This window comes from Mycetomoellerius zeteki, unplaced genomic scaffold, assembly GCF_001594055.1.
Source record: "Mycetomoellerius zeteki isolate Tzet28-1 unplaced genomic scaffold, Tzet1.0 scaffold70, whole genome shotgun sequence".
NCBI lineage: Eukaryota > Metazoa > Arthropoda > Insecta > Hymenoptera > Formicidae > Mycetomoellerius > Mycetomoellerius zeteki.
In genome coordinates this window covers 1,852,538-1,878,701 of record NW_017257720.1, presented here as the reverse complement: position 1 = coordinate 1,878,701, position 26,164 = coordinate 1,852,538, and the positions used below count along the sequence as shown (strand labels likewise).

General features: G+C 32.8%; 1 protein-coding gene across 2 annotated transcripts in view; it reads left to right on the top strand.

The window, feature by feature from the left end:
- Window positions 1-21,642, top strand: part of LOC108729104 (nucleolysin TIAR) — a 95,073-nt gene extending 73,431 nt beyond the window's left edge. Inside the window, exons 3-4 of one of the 2 annotated variants that reach the window (XM_018458046.1) lie at window positions 20,208-20,303; window positions 21,593-21,642. In XM_018458046.1, the coding sequence (XP_018313548.1) occupies window positions 20,208-20,303; window positions 21,593-21,625 (129 nt within the window). In that variant the 3' untranslated portion in view covers window positions 21,626-21,642. Of the gene's footprint in view, window positions 1-20,207; window positions 20,304-20,737; window positions 20,791-21,592 lie in introns of those variants that run through there. The other variant, XM_018458047.1, reaches the window with a different exon arrangement.
- The last annotated feature ends 4,522 nt before the right edge of the window (window positions 21,643-26,164 follow it).

Genomic DNA, 26,164 nt, shown 5'->3' with positions numbered 1-26,164 from the left:
TAAATAGATTTATAAATCTATTATAAATCATTAAATCGTATTTATTAATCGTTTAAATCGTATTTATTAATGTATATAATATTTTTCTTATAAAAATTTATATATTAGGAATTGTCAAATAAATTAAGTAAACGTCACACACATTCTTGAAATAATTCAAATGTAAATAGAAATAAAAAATGACAAACTGAAGATAAAAGAAGAATAATGAGAGAGGATAGATACTAGGAAAGATCTCATCATTGAACAGTTACACTTAAATTCCCTATTTCGTTTTGAGCTCAATACTCCGATAGGGTTTGTCGCCTTCATCGCCTACGCCGCTACTGCTCTCCGTGCTAGATCATGTCGCGCCGATGTCGCTCTTCGTCTGTCAGTTAATGTCGTATTCTCCTTGCAAAAAGGAGAACTGGAGAAAGAAGCGCGTGAAAGGAAAGGTACGAACGAAGCGTCGGACAGAGAACTGCGGGAGAGAACGCGGATCGAGACTTCTTATCGGTACGAGTCAGCTACCGGCTGCCAGCTAGCTCGCTTACGCGCATCTCGTATGTTCCTTTTCATCCCTCGTTTCTCTCTCTTGCACCCTCGTCGCGCTCTCTCGTCCGCAATACCTTTTTTCTTCCGTCACTTCCGTACCGGCTTCTCGCTTTACTTCTGCCATTTCCCACCTTGACACTCGCCGAAATGTATCCGGTCGGTGGAAGCGTCAGTGGAGAACGCCGTTAATGGATTCTATTCTGTATCAAATTGGAAACCGATTGGTTGCCGTCGTTGTCATAAGATGCGCTGCGAGATAAGTGTGTATCAATGATCGATCTGATAGCGTTTCATCATTTGTTAATTTTACCGAGGCAAAAAAAAACCTATAATTGCCAAGGTACTATTTTTTAATCGTATTGACAAATGTAAAATAAATATCTGCAGATATACTATTTTTGTGGTTATCAATTGTTAGTTTAGCTAAACGCACGAAAGTATTATTAATTGAGAAGTCAAAAGATAAATTAATTATTACTGTATAAAATAATTTTGAAACACTTCTTTATCATTATCATGTTTTTAAAAAGCTGCTAAATATAAATTCTCATAAAATCGTATTTATCTTTCTCACAAAATGCAGATGTAGTTTATAATTACAATTTTGTATTTTAACACGAACTGCATTTAACCTTTACTCATTTGCGCCGTTCTTCTCCGCTGTTCGGAAAATAAAGAAAATTTGGGATATATAATCCACCATTTAATTTATGTAGCTTGTTTTACCAGGTGGTACGTTCCGTCAAGGCGTTATGCGCGGCAGGAGGCGAGGGTGAATTAATAGCCAGACATTTTTCTAAGTAAGGAAGATAGAGAATGCAAAAGTAAGGAGGGATAACGAAAGAGAAAGAGAGAAGCAGTGATTATAAAACGTTCAGATGGCGTGCAAAGAACGCGGAAGCCTCTTTTGCACGAGACGTGCAGTAAGCTTAGGCTTCGTCGGCAGATTACAGTCTTGTTGCATGTCTCTCTTTGGACTTGTACATTTATTACATGAGTTACTGGCATGTTTTATTGAATAGAATTATCGCTTTTCAATTGCTGATATTAAATTGCTGATGTCAACCATTACTTTTTTTATCTTCTAATATTAAAAGCAATGAATTAAAAATTATGATTAAATAAAAAAATTAAAAATCGTAACCATTATTTTCGTATTATACTGATAATCGCAATTACAGAACTGCGACGTAGTCTTCGATAAATAATAACAAATCATTTTCTGCAGTATATCGGAAACAATTTGGCACGAAACATAAAGTAATCGATTATCAGAATACATAATGCATACTTGTACCGTTAAGATCGTATTCGCATTTTATTTTAGTATATGCGTCTAGAATTTACGAAGCATAAAGAAGTTAGAAAACGATATCATAAATCTAGACTTTTGCGAAGTAACATATTCTGAAAGAAGAATGTACTGAAAACAATGTGAAAATTTAACACATCACTTCATAGATTTGTTCAAATAAAATAACACTTTAACAACACAATCTATGTTTAGATTATATATCTATAGTATGTTTGTGCAAATGATATAAATAGGACATTTTACAGCTATCTTTTTTAACTTTCTGACAACAATGTTATATAGCAACTTACACCAGTTTAAAACTATTAAGATAAGCGATCGTTTCCTATGAGTTTTGAAATATGAGTTTTGTAGATGGAATTTCTAGGCAATTTCCGTGACAGGATCGCTTTTCTAGAATTCTTTAGTAAAATAAACTTGTCAAAAATATTGTTTTTTAAAAGATCCAATTTTACGGAAATAACAAGAAATTCTATTTTCCTGTTCTATACGGGATAACTTCTCTAGCACGTATTATAATAAATTTTCATTTCTTTTCGGTTCTATTATTAAAAAAATTGTCTTATAATGTATCGGGAAAAATATCGATTTCATCGAGCACTCTTATGTTTTAAGCCTCTATATAAGATTATGAAAATTTGGTGTGTTTCTTCAGCAATGTCGCTGTAGCTTTATGGGAAGTGCAGATATCTTTTTGTTTGGTATATTACGGAATGAAAAAGTAGAGTAAAGTCGGCTGAACGGCTGGCAGTCGTCCTACGGTGTCCCCGAGGAAATCAAATTATCGATATATGTGGAACCGATGTGCACACGTAACGTATATATGACGAAGTGCAAGCTGAGAGCACAGGTGGCCGACTGATATTGGTTTTGCTTCCGGATTTGGCGGACACCCCTTACAGCGGTAGACGCAAGCGAGACTCGCTACGAAGGGCAATTACCCCACTAAATATTCACAAGTTCATTACAAGCGGAGTTGGATGCATTCACCCTCTTTCCTCCTCTCCCTCTCGCTCTTTGCCTCTTGTCTTTACTTTCTCGTTCCTCTAACACAAGTAAACATTTTCGAAATAGACTTAGTTCCACAGGGTATCCTTCTGCTTACAACGCAAGTAAATATTGAATTTTTTATTTTAGCAATTAATATGCAAAAATCCTTTCTCTTGTGAATATAAATTCTCATTGAGTACAATAGTTATGCTCAAATATCCGATTGCATAATAGATAACATCAATACAAATCATAGTATACACGTTATAAGACATGAATGAAGTTGCGAATGAAGAAACGGATTATGAAGTATACATTGTTCGATTATTGTATAAAAATTGAGGTATCTTTCATGAAATTTTATTATCATGTATTATCGATTTCATAACAAGAATAATTTGTGTATTTCTCTTTATTATAAATCATCAGAAAATATTATAGAACGATAATAAGTTACTAATTTTACTAAAAACCTGTTGCAATTTTCGAAATTAAAAATATGATTTAAAATTATAAATAGATATTTATTTATCTTTCTTGGATATTATTTTATTCTAATTACAGGAAAACTATTTACTTAATATACTTTATTGGTTACAAAAAAATTTTTATTTATACTCGCCGCCATCGCGCATTTTGCCATTTATTAAGATAAAGAGAATGAAGTCATTCTTTAAATCATCAATCGAATTTTATCTAATCAGATTTTTAACTGTGATGTTTTAAATTAACGATAGTGTTGGTTCGGTTTGATAAGATCTTGAATTATATAGTAGGACATCTTCTTTTAATTCAGACCTTTGATATCTTAATGTGCTGTCGTTACGGCATTGGGATATTTCATCACTGCCGAGAACGATGAGAAATTGTATATAAAATGACTCTTTTATTTCAATCAGATAGGGATTAACTTTATACGACTTTCGTGTATCAGCCTTTTTATATAACACTCTTTATATGCAGGCATGGCTAGAAATCTAGAGCTAACGGTGGTTCTCAGCACGCTGCTCGGACACTCTGCGAGGTTTCCGACAAAAAGCTCATAAAAATTTAATAGATCGTTCGGCCCCAATGCAACGCCAGACTTTTTATGGCTTATAAATGTTTCGTTTGACCGAAAACAATTTTCTCGGTCTGAAGATCACGGCGTAAACTCGTAGCGACGTTGGTCAGCTCAATACATTCTTCTAGAAATATTATCTTTATTTTAAAAAATTTAAAGAGTATAAGAATACCGAATTTAAAGTTAACTTGATATTAATTATTTAAAATATAAGAGAGTTTTCAAGTATCAATTCATAGATTATTCTTATTGTAACAATATATTAAAAATAAATAATTAAATAAAAGTTGATAATACTACTACTTATTTTACTAACATTTTTGAACATAAGGGCAAACTAATATCGTGCTTAGTTTACTAATTTGTTTTTATTACTTATATAAATACCAATATAATTAGTATTATGAGACAAAAGTTAATAATGACGTCTGTGGAATTGATTTCTGGCATATCGTATTTTACTCGGAATTTTCGAGGAGATCACACGTCAACTATTTTGCGGAGACCCCGATTAAAATTCGATCGGTTAACGTCGGTACGTCGTGTGATATTCCGATTTATGTACGGTGTTGATAATAATCCAGCAGATTATTGAAACTCACGCAACGATTGATCGACAGATATAATATCAGAATATTAATATGTTCTTCCAAAACAATTTTATATATTACGCGTTTCGTACAAATGACATAAGCATTGTTATCTTAACCAAGTTTTGTAAATAATTACAAATGATTAACTGAAAATATAATTATTTATAAACAATTATTGAGTCCGGTATTCATAATTAATTATTATTTGACAAAAACGTTACAGTTTCATAAATTCCTGGTTATTCATCAATCTATATACATTTAATTTTTACAAGGATACATAATCTTCAAATATTCTTTAATTTATGAAACAATGAATTATTTATTATTTTGACAATAAACTGATGAATGGTAGATTTTAATCATTGTTTATTTAGCATTATAAAGCATTTTATAAGCATTCAGCCTGTTATTTCCTTCTCCTAATAGATCTTCAATCATACATATAATCATTCATAACAAATTATTAAATAATTTGATTTTGGATAAATATTTTTTAAATAATTACTGTATCTCTCTCTCTCTCTCTCTCTCTCTCTCTCTCTCTCTAAAGTGTTAACAAAAATGTTAAACAGAAAAGCTCTTATTAATTATAACTCTTGTTAATTATAAGGTTTTTACTTGGCAAATCTTTAATTATTTGAGCTAGTAATTGAAGATTAGAGATTATGAGTTGTAAATAAAAAAATAATTTTTCATATACAGATTCGTTAAACAGAGATAGTAATCCAAAACATAAATCTGTAAATAATTACGCTCTCAATCAAAGATTGAAAACTATTTACGATTATAAATTTCGCGACCTAAATATATTTATTTCAACTAAAATAAAATATTATAAATTGGCAATTTTACGTTTTTTTTTGTTTCTGCTCTGTATTTTAACGTCTTTAATATCGTATATATATAGTAGTTTAAACTTTATTTCACTTGATTAATTTCTTCACCATTGTATTAGTATGATTGCTTAACAGCTGTATACGCGTAATACGCTCAATCGCCATGAAAGTGATATTTTCATATCAACATTGCAAATAAGATTGGTACTGAATACTTGAAATTTTCTTTCGATATTCTAGAATTAAGTTAGCACTTTAGTATTCAGAGGCTGTTTTCACTTTTGCCATTCGCATGGAATCCGCGCTCATAATCCTATTGCTTTTCTTTTATAAAGATATTGCGCAGATGCAAAAGATGGAACTAGTAGCACAAGGGCTGTAAAGGAAAGAGCGACGGAGCTCTTCTCTCCTCGAACTCGATCTGGATTTACGATATTAGTTGCAACAGCACCTGAACCCGAAGCAGCCAACCTTGTTTTAAACTATCTCAGACTGGCTCGTTACCCCACACGCGCGTTGAATTGGTTTCCTTTATTTATTTCGATACTTTGTATTACAGTTTATGCCTTAAATCCCTTCCTTTCCGATTTATAATAAAAAAGTAGCTTTTCTTTCTGCAAAAGCAGTCTCATTTTGTGTAAGTTTACATGTGATAAATATTTTATAATTTTGTATATATGAAATATATAAATAAATATTAATTTGGATTAAAATCTTTCACTTATGATTTCATTAAGTAAATAATTTTCTCTTCTGCTTGAATGCTCTTTCTCTTTCTTTTTCTCTTTCTCTCTCTTTTTCTCTCTTCTTTGCGTTACTACCACTTTAGATAGATCGGGTGCATTCATATAACACATAAAATCCCCTTCGAATAGGGGAATTTATGTACTATCAGATAGTGAAAGCAATATAAATGAGATTTTAAGTATATCTACCGCAAGTACGTATGTATATTGCACACGTTTACCTCCGCATCTTCTCGTTTTCTCCCTTTTAAGCATATTTTCTATTTTCATTTATGAAAAAGACACGATAAATAATCATATGACACCGACATATTCCATCGTCTAAATCGGTAGAAAGCGACCGCCGTATTATCTTTTTAACACAATCTGTTAACACACGTTTTGAAATTAAATTACCTCTTAGAAAATTGTAGCACGTATTAATATCTGTATATATTAATTAAATTACCTCTTAGAAAATTGTAGCATGTATTAATATCTGTATTAATATATACATATATATTTCTTGATAGTAACTTAATAATATAATAGATTGTTATAATAAAATGAGGGAGAGAGAAAGAGAGACATATTGAATATCATAAATTATGCTTTTTATATTGTTAAGCAGATAATTCTTTGTAAGATAATAAGGTTATATAAATATTAAATTTGCTAAAGATAAAGTTCGTTTTATAAGTGTCAAAAAGGAAGGAAGACATGCGTTCGAATAAAGGGAATGCATATCAAAATTCATCGCAAAGTAAATCATATCAGAACACTGAATAAATGCATAAATGAGAGAGTATGGTTAAACGCTGAATAATTCGAGGTAATTTCGAGACGAAAAACTTTCATTTGCGTGAAAAGGCTTTTGGAAGTAAGTAAGGGCGGATTGTTGTTAGGAGCTATGGGGGTAGTAGACAGCCGAGCTGCTGCGTACTGGTGTGAATTTCATTAAAAGCAGCGAATAAAGAAAGAAAGAGAAAGAGAGAGAAAGAGAAAGTCCGCGAAGAGAAACGAATGAATTCATAGTTTTTAATATTTGTTTATTGTATTGTCTCGACAAGGACGAAAAAGACATGGATCCGTATAGGATATTGCAGGAGAAGCAAAAAATATCCTTGCTTACAATTGCTTATTATTCAAGTTTCTCGCTAAAAGGGTCGTTCTTTCACGAGATGGAAGATTAGTACTTTTATTCCGCCGTAAGCGCAGAATGATTGCTGGTGATATATTTCGACAGCCTCGAGGGAATAATTAAAAGACGCAAAACGATGATCTAGAGAATATATATTACACGACTTGAGAAAAATATTCAATTAATATATTTTAGATGCAATCACGGTTTGAAAAAAATATTCAATTAATATATTTTAGATGCAATCATCGATTAATTAATATTTTCGCGTAAAGAAAAAGGAGACGGTTGCCTTCACGTTAATTATTTTGAAATCGTTTATTCTCAAAGTTAAGTACTTACGAAACAAGGTAAAGTTTCAAGGATATTGCCACAGGTCAATAGCTCTCTGCATTTGAATAGATGATATAAGCGATAGAAGTGATGTTGAAGGACGTGATATAGGGCTGGTGTTAAAAGACAAAGAGAGGCGAAAGGCAGCGGGAGTAGACACAGGTCGGTTTTCGAGGGCCCGGCAGAATGTTGCGTCGGTACTGTCGATGAATAGAGAGGTAATGAATCGCAGTGGACACCAACATGGAAGAGGCGAGGCAATTCTAGGCATTTAACTGGACTCTCTGCCTAAAAAATGCATATATATCTATATATATATACACATATGCATACATATATCAGGATTTCGCAATCCACCTGCGATTTGTACTTCTGGCAATAGATACGATGGGTAGGTGTAGGCTGAGCACGGCAAATGACATAATAAAACTCAAATGATATTCATTTTTTATACTCAGGATACTAGACGTCGATGCCGCGTGTTAAAGACTGTAGCAATTAAATGTTAAACAAATAAATATTCTTATTCCTTGATGCTCTTCTTTATTTTATTCCATTCTCACAGTTTGAATTTCTCTTATAATTGACCTTTCCTGTTTGTGACAGCTGTGGGCTTGGAAATATAATTTATACGGGACATAGTTGCTTGATTTATATATATACTTATATACATATAGTATACAGATCAAGATATATATATATATATATTCGTCAAGAACATAAGGCTTGTACTTAGACTTCTGGTGCGGGATTGTGAGAAAGATCAGGATTCATTATATTAATAAATGTATTATACATATATAATAAGTGTATTATGTATTTATATGTAAATTATTATTATATTCTAAATAAATTCATATTACATTATACAATAGTTCAAGAATTAATTTAGACATAAAAAAAATTGTACATATATTAGAAATTAATTTTTCACATCATCTTAGTAATATAATTTTCTGAATTATCTCTCCTCTCTCTCTCTCTCTCTCTCTCTCTCTCTCTCTCTCTCTCTCTCTCTCTCTCTCGTTCCGCACTACTTATCACAAATACTTAATTTTTCGTAAATTTATTTATTGCAACATTTTTACATTTAATTCGTACAGTATCTTTTATATTTGCTATTTACTATTTACATTGTCTCACCGATTTAATTGCTAACAGGAAAAACTTGTTTAGACATTTAGAACTAAAAACTATTAGAACTTGCAAACGTTGATGGATTTACAGCGCGTTAATTCATACTCTTGTTGTTTTACGAATGCAATCGAAACATTTTCTTACTTTTTTTGTAAGTATCCTCTCTCTCTCTCTCTCTCTCTCTCTCTCTCTCTCTCTCTCTGCGTTCCGCACTACTTATCTCGACATGGGGAACACGATCGATCGAATTTAGGATTACAGGTACGAGGAAAATCACTTTGCAATGAGGTCGATGGAAGAGAAGCGCCTCGAGCAACCTTCCAGAAATAACCGAATCATTTAGATTTCGAGGATAGTGGAGAGCGGGCAGGGGATAGGGTTGTTTCCAGAGCCTTCCTGGAACAGCAGGAAGATGTTGCGTGGATCGACGAGCGTGAAGGTGTGGGTAAGGGAAAGATAGAGCGAAAAAACGACGATACTTTTATCGATACCAACAGCTTTGTAGCGTCCACGATTCGATCTTTACAGTATTTTTACTTTGATCGAAATATACGAACTTGCATCTCTACATTATGCGCAGAGTTAGATTTTTATTCAACTTTACACAAAAGCTAAATATATTAAACAATTATTTTTAATAATGGAGACGTGAATATATTTTTAATTTACAATTAGAAATCTTATTTCATGTCAATTACAGTATATTACTTTTAATTACTTTTTAAATTACTTTAAGAAAATAATGTAATAAAAATTAATAGTTTTGGCAACATAATAAAAGTGATTAAGGGGATTCTAAAGTCGTCTGTATTACCGATTAAATTGTAATTATAACAATTACTTTTTTCCTCTTTTACAGATTCGAAAATCCTTTTCTAAGATTAAAGTATACCTATGTATTAATATGTGTCTGTGAGGTGGAATTTATGCCGAGACAACAAAAAATTTCGAAATTGATATATATATATATATCTTAAGAAAAATTTTTTGTCATTCTCGGCACAAACTTCACCTCACAGACACATATTAATACGTATACTTTATCCTGGATAAGAATTTTCGGATTTATAAAAGAGAAAAAAAGTAATTGTTATACAAAAATTACAATTTAGTCAGTAATACAAACGACTTTAGGATCCTCTTAAGAACTTTTAAAATCTTTGAAACATAAGAGACACGATTTTAATCAATAAGAAGAGTGTAATGCCTCAGATAAATTTTTAAATGAATAAAATGTGATATGTATTTAATATATCGTTCTCTTGCTTTAAAAGTGACACAATCAAAAAAATATAATTTTCAAATTATTACCATAAATAAATTAGGTAAAAATTACTTTATCGATCATCAAAGGTAAGCTAACTTAATTTCAATTCACAATCCATCTGTCAAATTTCACTTACGTCGTTTTTAAGATTTTTAAAGAGATCATATTGCCTTATACAAAAGTAACACATTTTTACATTTTGTAAATAAAAAAAAGATCGTTTAAAGAGAATATTTAAAATTAAAACAGTTTGGTGATCGAAGTCTGATAAAAGAAATTGTTTTATTTCTAATTTAGTCAATTATTTTTGGCTAATCAAGATAATATATATAAACTGTTCGTGATATTTCGAGTTATGTTACTTTTGATGAATTATTCTGGATTTATTATAAGATTTTTAAGATATTAAAATCATCGCAATTTAAAAATAGTTGTTTTTTTAAGGGTTGTGAAACGAAAAATAAGACAAAAATTTGATTATGTTTCTAAGAATATATTCTTGATAATATTATCGATTAGAAAATAATTTTCTATTAAGATGAAAAATAGTTTTTCCCCTTTTCTGAAAAATTGAATTTTTTTAAATTGTATCATTTTTGAAATAAGGGAACAATAAAATAATGTCTAACTTTATTTCGACATTATAATATATTCATCTATTTTTACTGAGCTTTGGGATTATTAAATCTTTGTATAAGTTATATTGATGCAATCTAATTATGGATTTTGCATAGAATTCTCATATGAGGTTAAACTGTGGAAATTTTAATTAGATTTGTATCGGATTCGCTTAGTCGCGTTGTGGCTGCAATAATTATATTCTTTTCTCCAAATATCGCTATGGTTTTGCAGTTCCAACACCTCCAGCGTTTCGACTTGCGGTAATTTTCGTCCTCGTGTATTTCATACATTAGTATCGTTACAACATGAAATCCAATCGTACGTGCCTATAGTTTTGTGCATAAAAAGCACACAATCTCTCGCAAGCAATTACCCCGACCTCTAATTGGTATATAACGTATCGTGTCGCGTGCATTGTCTTGCTTGCGTCGTATCCAACATATACGAAAACCGTATGGATAGCTTGTTGCGAGCCATTACTTTGGAATTTAATTGGCGCACGTTTGCAGGGCAACAAATAGCACACCTTGCTGAATTGCATAGAATGCGCGGTGCGATCAATACTATCAAATGAAGATACTGGTTATGACAGGAATTATTTCATAAACAGCATGGTTTTACATTACATCAGTTCCTTGTTAGTACAGTTAAACTTGGTATTTGTAATTATTATTGGATGTATAATTTCATTTTAATAATCGATTGTAGTCGCGTATGCAATTTATTTCGAGATATATGTCTCATTAGCACTTATTATTAATTCGATTGACGATGGACCTGTGCCAATCACAATTTTTTGTACACCGTAATTTCTATCTTTAAAAACAAAATGTCAAGGTAAATGGTATATGATAATTTTACGCGTTTAACATATCTGTAAGCTAATGAAGCGCTTGCGACCGGAATTACTCGGATAAATTTAAAAACGAACCGAGCCTCAAAAAGGATATGTGCGTGCACTTTTCATGTAAAAGTCACGTACGTTTTATCTCGCTGCGCCGGTATACGTATTTGCACCCCTAAAACGAGGTGAATGACAGGCGCTGGCGAGAGACCCATTTTAGATACAGTTCATAATGCAAGCATTTCAAACCACAGTGCTGCCATTTTTTATTACAACTTTTTGCTCTTTGGTCCGGGATCATGGTGGGCCAAATGTTATGCACGAGCTCGTATCATCTACGCAGTAACATGACGTTATAAAAACCCCATAAAAGCCTGTTTCCTAGTGGGTGGCGGGCGGGCAGCAATACCTAGCAGCACGACGGCCTCGTATCCGCGGCTTAACCATCCTCAGATATTATGTATTTTCATAATATTTTACACTGGTGTGTTGTATCATGTCGTCACTGTGTACATCAAGGTATCCTATGCGCGAAATGCTGATGTAGTTAAAAAGCCAATATGGAAATTGTATTATTTATTACAGGAAGCGATTATTACTTTATTATTTACAAATATTTATATATTACCTTTAATTTTATATGAATATTTATATATTAATATTAATTTTATATAAATATTTATATTGCATTACGAAATAAATATCTTTAAAACACGGGGAATAAGAAGCTTTACGCGCGTTTAGACATACTTCTTCAGCTTGAAAATTTTATAAGTCATATTTCTATTTTTCTTTCTATTTTACAAAATTCTGCAGAATCCTACACAATTCATCGATTGTTTGTTTAATGAGATCTTTTGTTCTGGAACTCTAATATATTTTGCCTAGTAAGCGAAAAACTTGTTACCATGTATACACGTATTTGTTAACTTTGGGTTATATTGAAACAAGAGAGTAAAAAGATCGCAGGATGACATAATTCACGCTTTTATCGTTTGCGTTACGGCTAACAAGAGAGCTCTTAACGGCGCTCTGCATCGTTTTATCGTTAATGTGTTACCTCAAGAGGCGTTTAATAATAAAATTATATACTAAAAAGTATACTTTTTAAGAAAAATTTTGCGGAACAAAAAATTACAATAAAAAGTTTTATATCAACTAAACATGAAGTAAAATAATTTATTTTTAAATTTAATACAACCATATACCTAAGTATTGTGTATTACAAATTTATGAGTAAAAGAAACGCTAATGTCGAGTATTCATTACGAGATTTTATATTATCATTAATATAAATTGTTGATTCGAAATATTATTGTAATATTTTCACATATTTCAGATATTTAATGCATTGAGATGCATAAAACTCATAATATTTGAAGTGTCTGATTTCGATATGCAGATATCATTATGTATAAAGCCTTCCGTAATATCAGAATAATTTGGAGCACAAATATTTTATAATCACCAATTTATTTGTGAAGCCATTAAGGAAAATGCAATGTGCAGTCATATCAGACTGCGAATCTTTACGAGTGCGATATCCGTCGTGTTTAAACAACGCAAACGCAAATTACAACGCAACGTCGCGTAGCGCATTTGGGCAAACATATAAGGCATTTCCGTGTACTAGTGTGATAGTTATCTGGAATGTTCATGGAATGTTCTATCCTATACACCTATACACTTATAGTTATATTTTGAAACGATGAATCTTGAGCGATGACGATTTATTAGTGATCGATTTATTATATGATTTTATTGATAACGCGTTTATCTTCTGCGGAAAGAAGAGAATGAACAAACAGTTCTCTCAAAATCTATTTACTCAATTTGCTTGGGACACGACGTATTTATTTTTATCAGAATTGATAACAGTGATGATATAGGTTACTTTTCTAAAATTTGCGTTTAAAATTATTGTATATATGTAAAAAATGTACGTAATCTACTTTTTAATTTATTAAACATTTTTGTATAACAAATTAAGTTATATATTTTATGTATATTTTATTATTACAATTTATTTATTTCATTAATTAAATAAGCGATTTTATATATTCCAAATATTGATATTTGTAATAGCATAATTTCTTAATATTTAATTAAAATACCGTTCCCTTACTTCAAAAGTGATACGATTCAATAATTAAGTTTTCCAAAAAAGGGAAGAAATTATTTTTCAACTTGATAGAATTTACTGACTAATCAAATAATATCGATGAAAAATAATTTTTAACAAAATCAAATGTCATTTTTGTCATTTTTGTTTCACAAATTAAAAAAATCACTTTTTTAAGATGTGTTACTTTTAAAGAAAGCGATATCATGTTTATCATATTTGATATTTTAAGTATCTATTTAGTATAAAAAGATGAAAATTAGTATAAAAAACTGAAAGTTTCCGTGCATCACTACACTAAACAAAGTGATCTCCTTTAAAATCTCAACACACACACACACACACACACACACACACACACACACACACACACACACACATGGGAAAAAAGTTGTGACAGGAAGGTAGGCGGACTGTTTTGCTTACGTTCTACTATAAGCGTCAGCTATAAAAACCAGCGAAGAGATGGAAGTAGAAACGAGATCGACGAGATTCTCTAGCTTGAAGTGCGCGAGAGCGTACCGATGCTTTTGAAGGTGCGAGATACGTACGGAGTATGCGGTACGGAATGGTGGATGTTGGATGTCCCTGAGGGGGTGGGGTTAGTCATAAACGACGTGAATCGGAAGAAAAACTGCTAAACGAAAATGCCTGCCCTGGAAGATCGGGACGGACGATCTAATGGGGAAAATAATGGATTTTCGGTAGTAAAGATCGCTTGGCCAGATCTCAGTTCGTCCACCCTTGCCCATCTTACAGTGCGATTTCACTCTTCTCGCACCTAACAGAACGCGAAACTGGGGCACACAAACCGTATCACTGAATAAAACTTTATCTCACATTTCGCCGGCGTAAGTCATGGTATTACAGTAAATTTTAGACTTTCATTGATTAACAACTAAACGTTCCTTGAATATTTCCTCCAGCAATACAATTTCGCACGATCTCTTTCCATTTAACGAGTACACAAAAAGAACAATTTTGTTGAAGTATTTAAAAATTTAGCTAGATATATATATATATATATATGAAAATAATTTCATTGGACTATTAAAATAATTTTATAGGAATCCTAAGCATGATGAGCAATGCTGCAAAAAGTTTTGACATTTTAGCAATCAGTTTTAGTGCCTACATAATTATTTTGATGGGTCAACGAAATTATTTTCAGATTTGTATTTAGCTAAAATTTTACATACTTCAGCAAAATCGTTCTTTCAGTATAATTTATAAAGAGTATATATAATTTCATTATCGATAGAATTACTAAAGAACCGATTTAATCCTCCATTTAATTTTTAATATATATTCTAATTATATTTTTCTGTTGAGTAATTTTTACATTGAATTGAACTTGTGAAATGTCATACAATACATAACAATTTTTGTATAGCTATTAATATTCAATGAGTAAATCAAAGAATCGGAAATACGATAAGGATAGAGATTACCCTATTATCCCTACAGTACAGTAGAGCTTCCTGGTTGCTTCCGTGAGAGGAAATTTCAGATTCAACCGTCGTTCAAATTGACCGGACGGATTATCGAAGCTTCCTCCTGACTAATTGATTGTTTGCAAAATTTTATGCAGGTCTTGCACATGGAGGGAGGATTTACTGTCCGTCGACACGCCATCGTATGCGTTGCATGGATTCTATGAAAGTACACATGGTTTCGACGCGCATGTAGTCACATCTACAGCAAGGGACAAAAAAAATAAATAAATTGTGTGGCAGTACCCCAGGCGCGTGAAAGTTTCTTTCTCGTCTAAAGGTCTCTATGGAATGTTACGTTGCGTGACGTAGTTGGCGTGGAGGTATTTTATTCTGAAATTTTCGTGTACTCTGAGGTAGCTTTTTAAGCTTGCGGCTTATGCTCCACAAAACTCAAATACCTCGACGTTTAGTTTTTACCATGATAGCCAGTTTCTTCTTATTTTATTCATTTGTCGTATACACTTTTTAAGGTTATTTTTATAGTAATCTTAAATTATAAAGAATATGCTAACTAAAAGATATTATTACAAAAATAATATTTATACTCAAATATTATTTCTTTCACAATATACTTCATTTGCATTTCAAATAAATAGCAATACGAATTATTCATCATCACACAGTAAACTGAATAATGAAATATATATCTTGATAAATAAGTTAATTAATTAATTGCAACCGTCGTTGAATAAAAAAACCTTGGACGTATTAAGATCTATAGAACATCATATATAACAATTATCTACAATATTTTTTCTTTATTGCTAGGAATTTCGCGCCCTTCAATGCGCGCGTGTTTGATTCCGCTGCATAGTTCGCTATACAAAGCGGAGTGATGTAACGTGGACATAGGGGAATACGAGAGGGAGAATACAGCAGAACGGGAAACCCTGGTAGCGTGCAGTCTATCAGAGATTAGCGGCTCGATCCATTAGGGAGTGATTTAGCTCGACGGTCCCCGAGCACTCTCTGCCACCGTTCAGACAGCGCCATACTAGCCACGCCATGGTTCCACGCGTCACCACACCATCATCCTTAATACTAGTACAAATCTTGTATATATGTACGTGTATACCTGATCCGGGATTGTATAGTTAGCATCATTATATAGCAAACGCATGCATTGTCTCATATTATATTAAATTGAATAAGAGATGCGTTAAGAATTTCTTGATTGAATTGCGAGATTCAATAGTGTTTTCCTTTTCTAGCTTAGAAATTAATAAATACTCAAAATTATCTGAGATAAATTATCTGAGATAAATAAATGTATATATTTTTTATAATTATATACGTATTAAATATTTTACATTTTTCAAGAGATAATAACATTATAATGACTTTTTTAAATATCATTTATATATTAATTTAACAAAAGTTTTAAGAAGAAAAAGAAAGAAAGGAACGAAACAACTTATTTAAAATTTTATTAAAACCCAAAATAAGTTATATAATGTCGACAAATATTTCGTCGGCATAATGTGAGAATTTTATTGAAAAATATAAACCATTATTCTCACGTATCCTTCATTTGCGGTTAGAGAAACGTAGAATTCTGACTTATAAAAACAAAGTAAAATTTATATCAGAATAAATAGTTCGAGAATAGATCCATATAGATTCGAAACCTTGTGATTGGATGCCGAAGCATGATATGTCGTGCTTAATTACAATGGCTAACGCTTCTCTCCAAATACAAACATCGAAGCCAATACGCACCATTGCTAAGCTGAAAGGTAGATTGCCCGATCGCACCTTACATCGGTCTGTCAATACCTGTCGATATTGATAGCCGTTACAAGTCCGTTTGTATTTACCGCTGCCTATACAGCCTATAGATGAAACTGACTTACGCTAATCCCTATTTGTAGTTCTTTGGTACTTGAAAGCAGAATGTATAGACTTTATTTTGTAAATTAACCAATATAGTAGATATACTAGTTTTCTATTCTCACTTACTCTATTTAATTAATAAAAAATAGTAGTTTATCTATTTTAATAATAGAAAAACAGATAATATATATATAAGAGAAAAGGAATTAAATAAACTAGACAACAAATATCAGTATTTATGTATAACATAATGTTTCAGTAAACATTACATATTGAAATAATTATCGAGATAAAAAATTAGAATTTAGCTGTGTGGTAAGATTAATAATGTTTAAAAGCAGTGGTGCAAATTTGAAATTATTAGGTGTTCTGTATTTCACTAATATACAAAGTTAATTTATATAAATTTATAAATAATGATTTAATATTTTGTACGGTAAATGTTCCAATAAATACTTAACATTTAACATTATTTAGTCTATGGCTATTATTCCACGAGCGAAAATTTAATTTTTGGTTTATCATTTAAATGTAAGTGCAGTACGTAAATACAATATAACATTTTAGTTAATTATTTTCATAAATATGTGCTGTTATAAATGGCAATTTGTAACCCGCAGTGAAAAGCATTTTATCGTGAACTGCCTACAAAGCGAATCGAGTAATCCGCAAGTTATAATAAAAAAATATATTACGCTATAGTTCGAAACAGCATTTCAACCGACGGACAATGAAGCTGAGATAGGAGTAACGGGGGATATAGGGAAAGGGTACCTTTTTGAAATGCAAGCCAATTTTCATTGTCCAGATTAATGGACGCTGCAAACGAATGGCGCCAAATATCGCATATTTTCCAGATAATATGCAACGTCCATAAATTATAGCAACTCCTAGCTATTTTTTATATAAAAACAATCATAAAAAATTAATTATATTACAGTATTTTCAAAAGTTTAGTAGGAGTTGCACATTATTAAAACTTTAAATATAAAATTATTCTCTGTAAACACAACGCTGAGAAATTCTTAAAAGTATTTATAAGCATAAAAAAAGTATTTTTGTGCAATTTAAAAAAACTTTATCACGAATAAAAACTATACTAACAATATTAAATCTTGTAGGAAAAACTATACTATGTTTTTACTAGAACCAACTTATTTTTCCTGCTTCGGTATTCACTTTTCTCGACCTTCGTTGCTTTTAACAGACAAATATAAACGAAGACATCATTATTAAAGAAATTAAAAACTAATTGCAGTCTTGTTAAACAAGTTAGAAGTAATTTTCAATCTCCCAACTTGTGAAATTGGACGTCTCGTACTGGACATCCAGCTCGATACTAGTCGTCGTGCCCCTTTCAAACGGTTTCAAGATATTACAGAGAGTTATAGAAAACTTAATCGTTTCGTGTAAGTAAATACAATTTCGACGTGGCGATTTCGATGACAGAATTTTACTGTCCGCCTCGCGACCACTAGAGTTGCCTTAAGTAAATGAGATGGGAGGACAGCCAATTACCACCGAGAGCAATTACTGAGAGCAATTAACGCAAAAGTTACAATAAGTAATTAGTACCTCCGCAAGCACTTGCTTATAATTAACTTACGTGCAGCTGCGTTTTCCCATTATCACCTATTTTTCGATGTTAAGCCAGCGTCGGTTTCTGGCACGATGCTGACTATGTTGGACAGCGGAAAAAAGAGAATTGAAAAAGATGAAATTCCAGACTCTCTCGACCGCATCGTTGTAGACTGCAGATAGACTGCAGAATTGCGTTTTCTGCCCTTTTAAACAGAAAACGTGGAAATATTTAGTGACAATGGACAATGTTGCATTTAATGTAATATCTCTTTTCTTTAAATTGCGACTTATAAAGCTTATTGATTGTCCAAGAAGATAATTAATAATTAATTTCTCTTGTTATAATATATATGTATAATATTTAGAGAGAGAAAGAGAGAGAGGGAGAGGGAGAGAGAGAGAGAGGGAGGGGGAGGGGGAGAGGGAGAGAGGGGGAGAGAGAGAGAGAACTGAAGTGTTAGAAAGAATACTTAAAAATAATTATTTCTCACAATGATAGAATTATCATCAATAAGAACAATAATAATTAATATGTATCATACATGAGATTTATTACATAAGATATAAATATACATAAAGATGAATTTAATTTAGGCGAATTTAATAAATTTTATTCGCAATATTATACTTAATAAATTTTATTCATAATTATCTACACAAAGATAAATTATCTACAAGCGCTATTTCACATCATATATTCTACATTTATGTCTATCCTTTTATGTGCCTTGCAAATAAATGTAAGAGCGTTGGTACAAGATAAGGTTTACGACGTACATTCCGACGAGAATATATATATCTTATCTGTGGCGCGCCTATATAGAATAGACAACAAGTTTTGTATGAAGTTAACTTACGGAAGAAATTTCCGCTGTGTCTCACTTTGAAAGCTTCTTATCACTAATTTTGCCATCATATTGAAACATGATCACTTCCTGAATTCTTATCCTGCATTTATTGAATTTATCGAAAATTTTTAATACAAACTTTTAATAAAGTATAATATCATGTTTAATCTTGCAGTGATAACAGATACGAAAGGAAAAAGAAAATGTATATCGCGGTTAAATCTGAAGCTGTAGGACACAGCTTCAGATTTAACCGTGATACAAATTTTTTTATGTACAATTTTTTTATACTTGTCATCGTAATTCTTCTGCCTTTTTATACCTGAATAAAAAAATTTAAAAAAGGAAGCAGGACCCTCTGGATTTGTCCATTCATATGTTTGATGAATAACTTTAAATCACTACATAATTTTACATTTCTGTTCGCAATTCCGGAAAGTTTAGCAATTCTCTTATATATTGCGCATTGCTAAACTTTCGCCTTTCACGATATTAAAGTTACAATATAAAAGCTTTTATCATATTTCTTTATAGTAAAAGTTATACTGATACTGCATTCTTCTATATGCATGCATAGTTCTACGCTATCTATCATTAACGAATAATATTAGTTAAGATAATTACAATCTACATTATTGTATATACTAAATATTTTTTTATAAATGTGTGTTCAGAAATATATTTAAAGATACTTTATATATTAAAAAGCGGTGAAATTATTGCAAATAATTTAGTATGGATTATAAAAGAAAGAAAGTTTTGCATAGCAACTATAATTACGTTTATCGCGTAATGAGTATTAATTAAATATAACATCTTTTTATTATTCCTTTTTTTCTCACTTCTCTTTGATGCTCTTTTTATTTGCATAAATTATGTTATGCATGCAATATAGAGTACAATACATCAATTATTATTCCAGCTTGGAGGTGATACCTATGCGTTCGTGGAATTCGAAGATCACATAACAGTTTCCGCGGCACTAACAACTCTTAATCAGCGACTTTTTCTAGAAAAGGTATGTGGCAGCTATTTCATTTATCCTGCAAATCTTAACAATCCTTTTAGCTGTCATTTTTATGCTTTATTTTAATTGTACTAAAATTTTACTATTTTTTTAGAATAATAATTTTATTTTATTTTTTATTAAATATTTAGAGAGAGAGAGAGAGAGAGAGAGAGAGAGAGAGAGAGAGATAATATTTAAAAATAACAGAAATCAAATGTATAAATTTACTAAAGTTCAAATTATAACTTATAAACACAATAATTGTAAATTGACATGTAGAATATAATAAACTGTGTTGGACCGTGCTCCTCTCTCTCTCTCTTTCTCTCTCTCTCTCTCTCTCTCTCTCTCTCTCTCTCTCTGTCTGTCTCTCTCTCGCCGTTTGGTCTTTCCTCTCACGTTCTCCTTCGTCTTCCTGCATTATATTTGAATTCCATGTGCAGTTAAAGTTCGCTGGTTGACGGTTACCAGCAGTTCGCGGGGAACGTCGGCGGCGGTTGCGAGTGAATCAACGATGGTAGCGCGCAAGGACAAGTCTGCGGTCGGGGGTGAAGCGGGGTCGTGCTCAAGGGGTCCGCTCCGAGGTTTGGGAGAAGGTATTGGGATCCGGCTGGAATAGCTAATGTTCGAATATGTCATAGTTTGGTGGGATGTGGTCAGAATTATACATGCTACACGATATATACGCCAAGTTACTTCATTCTCCTCCATTGCTCTCCTGTTACCATGCACCTCCTGCTGCTTCTTCTCCTACTCTTACCCTGTCTCTCCGTCGTTTCGATCCCCATGCCTACCACACTTACTCATCTCTACGGTCCTTCCTGACCTCGCTTCCTTCTCTTGCTCGCGGTCTTCGCGACTTCCATTTCGTACACACCACCACCATCAACACCCTCCAATTCACCATCCCACCGCGATGTATATCGTAGCCCGTAACGCGGAGAGTTACTCGGTTAGTTTAGATTCGCTCAAGCAAGTTTTGATGTCGTGCACGCCTATCCCGTGATCCTCTCCGACCACCTATCTCCTGGCCAACGAATATTCTTCGGAGATTCTGGTGCTTCCATGAGTCACTCACTAGCTAGGTTACTTACAGGTTTCTCTCTATCTAATTATCTATCTATTTATCTATTTATCTACGTATCTATTTCTGTTTCTCTTTCTCTCTATCTTATTCTGTCCCCCTCTTTCCCATTCGCTTTCTATCTTACTTTTTCTTGAGCCTCCGTCTTCTCCAAAGAACCGTCGAGTTCGCTATTACCGCCGACACATTACTAATGCCGAACTGGTCGTAATAGATTGGATGCCTAGAACTTGGATATGCCAACTAATGTAGCAGACTAACCCCCTTCGCTCGTCATTCTCCCCTCGTTCTTCATCCACCATCCTATAACGTTTCTGCGTATGTCGTACTTCGGCAAACGTAAGTAGAACGTGCCGTGCTAACTAAACTTTTTTGAAAAATGGTTGCTTCTTATAGTTCCTCATTTTAGTTCGTATGTACAGATTTATTGCAAAAAAGTAATCTTCTTTAAAATACATTTGTGTAAAATTTTTTTTGGAAATCTTACAAACTAAAATAGTATTAATACTTTAATAATTTATACAATATTATAATAACCATGCAATTATACAATATCATAATAGCCATGATCATAATAACTGAATAAAATTAGCTTTAATTAAGTAAAACGTAGGATTTGCTTCCCAGCGACGATAATCGCGGGAACAATCTCCTTTCGTGTCGAATAGACTTTTTATTTCTCATTAGAACCTCGCAAGATTTCTAGCGTCGTTGAGAATAAAATTCTTACAAACCTCGCCAGCAACCTGGCTGAAAGGAATTCGGAAGTAAGTCGGAGCAGAAGTTCGGCCAAAAGAAGAATTTCTTATGCGCAGCGGAATACCTATTCCGCATTGCGGTCCTAAGCGTGCAGCCGAGCGGTGCGATCGCTAAGGAAAGCGCGCCGGCATTTCGCTATGTAACGAGCGGAATTAACCCCCAAGTTTAAGCGCGATACAGCCGCCGACTTTACTTTACTTACCTACCCGTGTCCCACACCACTGAATTTTACCCCCTTCGCCACCGTTGCCGCTACTGTTTCCTCCCGTCTTCCGCAAGCCTCATACAGTACCGTCTCTGCGTCGCTCGTTAGCTCGAATTATACTTGCACGTGACTTTGCCAGAAACGCTATAACGAGCGCGATCGTGCGTGGCGAGTAATTCTCCGCCAGGGTTATTAATATGGTGCGCCTCGTTTCTCAATATGCAGCGTTTAATTTTCAACTGACCCGCGCATCAGAGAGTGCTAGATATTTCAACTGATGTGACCGTAGCGAACGGACCAATGTACAGGCCTTTGTGTAAACGACATTACGGTTGTATTGCTGCAACGCGAATAGCCCGCTGTTTACCTCATTGTATTCGATTACGATGCCGGAGGTAATTAGCTCCAGCGGTAATGGTAATCGATACCGATAGTATCAATTACCAACGCGTGGGTGAAACATTTGTCTTTCTTGCTGATAATGTATCGAAACGTCGATTGCCCGGGAACTTTACACCGTAATGTACCGGCTGTAAATAGCTTCCAAGTACGGAAGTAAGGAAGATGTAAATCCTCCCTTGGCTGTTTGTGGAAACTTATTGGCTGTCACGCTGATGTTTCTAATTTTCACTCACAGCTTTGAATGATGCATCGTTCGTTGATAGCTTCCGCTTCTTCCTTTGAATTATCAGTCTTTCTTCATTATGTGAAATATATAAGATAAATGTATCCTGAAATTATAATTTTACCATATTAATCCCATAAAATCGCTTTAAAATAATTTAATTATATAAAAGTTTGATAAAACCATAAAACTAGTGTAATGGTTCCAGAATAAGAATAATTATATATATCTTTAATTTAGATAATCAATTATTATTATTAATTTATAATTATTATTAGCGTAAAATACAATAAATATTAATATTAAATCAATTTAAATGATGTTTTCACATATATGCAATTACTTTTTATTTGCGTTTTTAGTATGAATTGATGCTGTAATGCATTCGCATATAATAGTATCATTACTTAACTAACTATAGCTATATAGGAAATACTGGCATCAAATGATGAACAAATAGCTTCTCAATTCCATTCTCTGATGTTCACAACGTGGACGCAGATGGTAAGGAGAGGACAGTAGGTATATATGATCTCGTAACTTTAGCTCGGCTTTACTCTCCACCTTGTTTATGGATATCATCGTTGTCTTGTTTGTGAATAATACAGTGTGCTTCCTAAACGAGAAGCCTGTACACGGGTTGGTTGACAATTGCACCAATCTCTTAACAAGAGCAATCGAGAATACAGCAACGGATGTTGATATCTTCTCTAGTTTAGAAACATATTCATGAAATGTGCGGAACATTAGCAACAGTAATCAATTACTACTTCAATAAGTGTTATTATGAAATGTTACTGTATCTTTGTTAAAGTTGAACAAATAAATTTCAAAAAAATTTGATTAAATATAACATAATATCGTAAAATGTTGCTTCATAAAAATAAAGCTTCTATTTAAGGATATCGATATACTAACATCTTTTATTTAGTTACGAACATAATAATAGTTACGTGATTAAACTTAAGTAATACGAAGGCGGTTTGAAAAGTCTGTGTAAAATCTAAAACATGGCACCACCAGTACATATCGAGATAAAAAAGAATTTCGTGTAGTGTGATCACAAAATTGTTCGATTTACGCTACGAAGTCCTTTCGAAGTCCTACCTATTCTCCAAATTTGGACTTCGTAGCGTAAATCGAACAATTTTGTGATCACACTACACAAAATTCTTTCTTATTCATTTTTCGCAAATCACGGTACTTGATTGATTCAAATAAACGCCAAACACAAAGTAGTGGATCTATCTCACTGAAATTTGGTGTGTGATCCTCCAAGAGTTGCCGGATACTAAAAATAATCTCGATACGTACTGGTAGTGTCATATTTTAGACTTTGCACGAACTTTTCAAACCGCCCTCGTATTTTATCTTGCTATTAATATTTCTATTCGACTTTAAGTTAAAACGACATTACGCCTTAGATGAAAGAAACGATTTATGATATAGTACCGCCTTCACTCTTTCGGAACAACGCGTTCAAAAAGAAGGATAGAAGCGTGTTTACTGGCGTTACGCTCTTTGTACTCGATGGCTGGTGATGTAACGGTTGACAATCTGTGCTAACGTTTTGACAGAGAATGTGTCGAAGTTATGAATGGTAGAAGCCAATCTCTCTGCGGGTGGATGGGTATTGTACCGCGCGTCGTGTCTGCGATGTTTTGTCTCCTCAGTTGCCCTCGAAAATCTTTCAGCCCCATTCTTCGGTCAACTCACACAGCGATAGAAATCTGACAAAATGATATTTCGTCTACCGCAGAGAAAGCTACCAAATATAAACAAAATTCATCGAAATAATATAAAAAAGAAGATCCATCGAAGTAATATAAAAAAATATGCTGTGTAAGAAGTGTTGTAAAGAATTTTAGTATGGGAGAAATTTTTAAGATACAATAAAGTAAAATAAGATAGTGACATGAGATTAGAATGGAGCTAAAGATTCTAAATTAACTTTTTACAAATTAACATTTTAACAACCAAGCAAGACTGATGCCATTTGTCGTCAATTTGATGTTAAATGATGTTTTTAACGACAAATAACATCAGCATGTTTGTTGGGAAATACTTTTAGTATTATATTTAGAAAAGAAGGCGTAGTTTAAGATACATAAAGTCTTTTCGGAACAGCTTTTATCACTCTATGCGTGGGACATATAAGTAGTAATATAAAACAAGAAAATAGAAGAAAAAGAGCACAGAGGACGAATGAATTTCCAGAAGCACTACTTCTTCCGAGCATAGGAAGATACGTCAGCTATGAATATCGACGAGAAGCAGATACGAGTCGCAGAAACGGAAATCAGTTGGGAGTACCAAGTTACGATTGAGATTTAAGTTATTGACAAGCTACTTTGGCGAACCTCCACTGAGATCTGGCTGGTTTATCCCGGAGGCCCACTGCCTTTTGATTTCCCTCAGGACCCAACCCTTGAGATTCTATTCTTCTGCCCACAATGAGGCCCTGCTTTCATACTACTTCATCTTCATTGCGAACATGTCTTTCTTTTGTTGGTTCGCATATGACAACATATCATACACACGTAAGTCAGTAAACTTTTAAGTTTCATAATTTCACTTTTACAAAAATAAAATATTACATTGATGTTAAAATATTAATTAAGAAAAGATCACCTTTGACAAAGATAACGTCATTTATTTATATTTATTGTGGATTTTTCATGTGGTACACAAAGATCGTGCGGTATACACACAACAATTGTGTGTGCGTGAAATAGAAAACATTTTATATTAACAGATTACGAATTGAAACTAGTTGATTTAATGACTATATTTATAATATAAAGATATAAAGACTATAAGAGAGTATAGAAATACAAGCATAGGGAAAAGAGTATTAAGATATTTTTAAGATGACAACAGTTCGATCTAGAAACTGTACGAATTCTCCGTGATGGCAATAATAATGACGGTAATAAGCTCACGAACCGCTATTACTTCAGTAATAACATTCAGATTGGTACGTTGGTCGCCTTGTCTCCCTAATAAAACAGAAGTTGCTGCAATTCCATCGCTTATGGTTGGGAGGCACGCGACTGTACTCGGCATCGTAAATATTAGCCGCTACTTGTTTTAAAGAGAGATCGAGGAGAGCCTTGTCGATTCGATGAGTTTAGGATGATTGTGGACAATTGCAAGTGGGAAACGATAAGAGACACTTATTATTCAACTTACGGCAT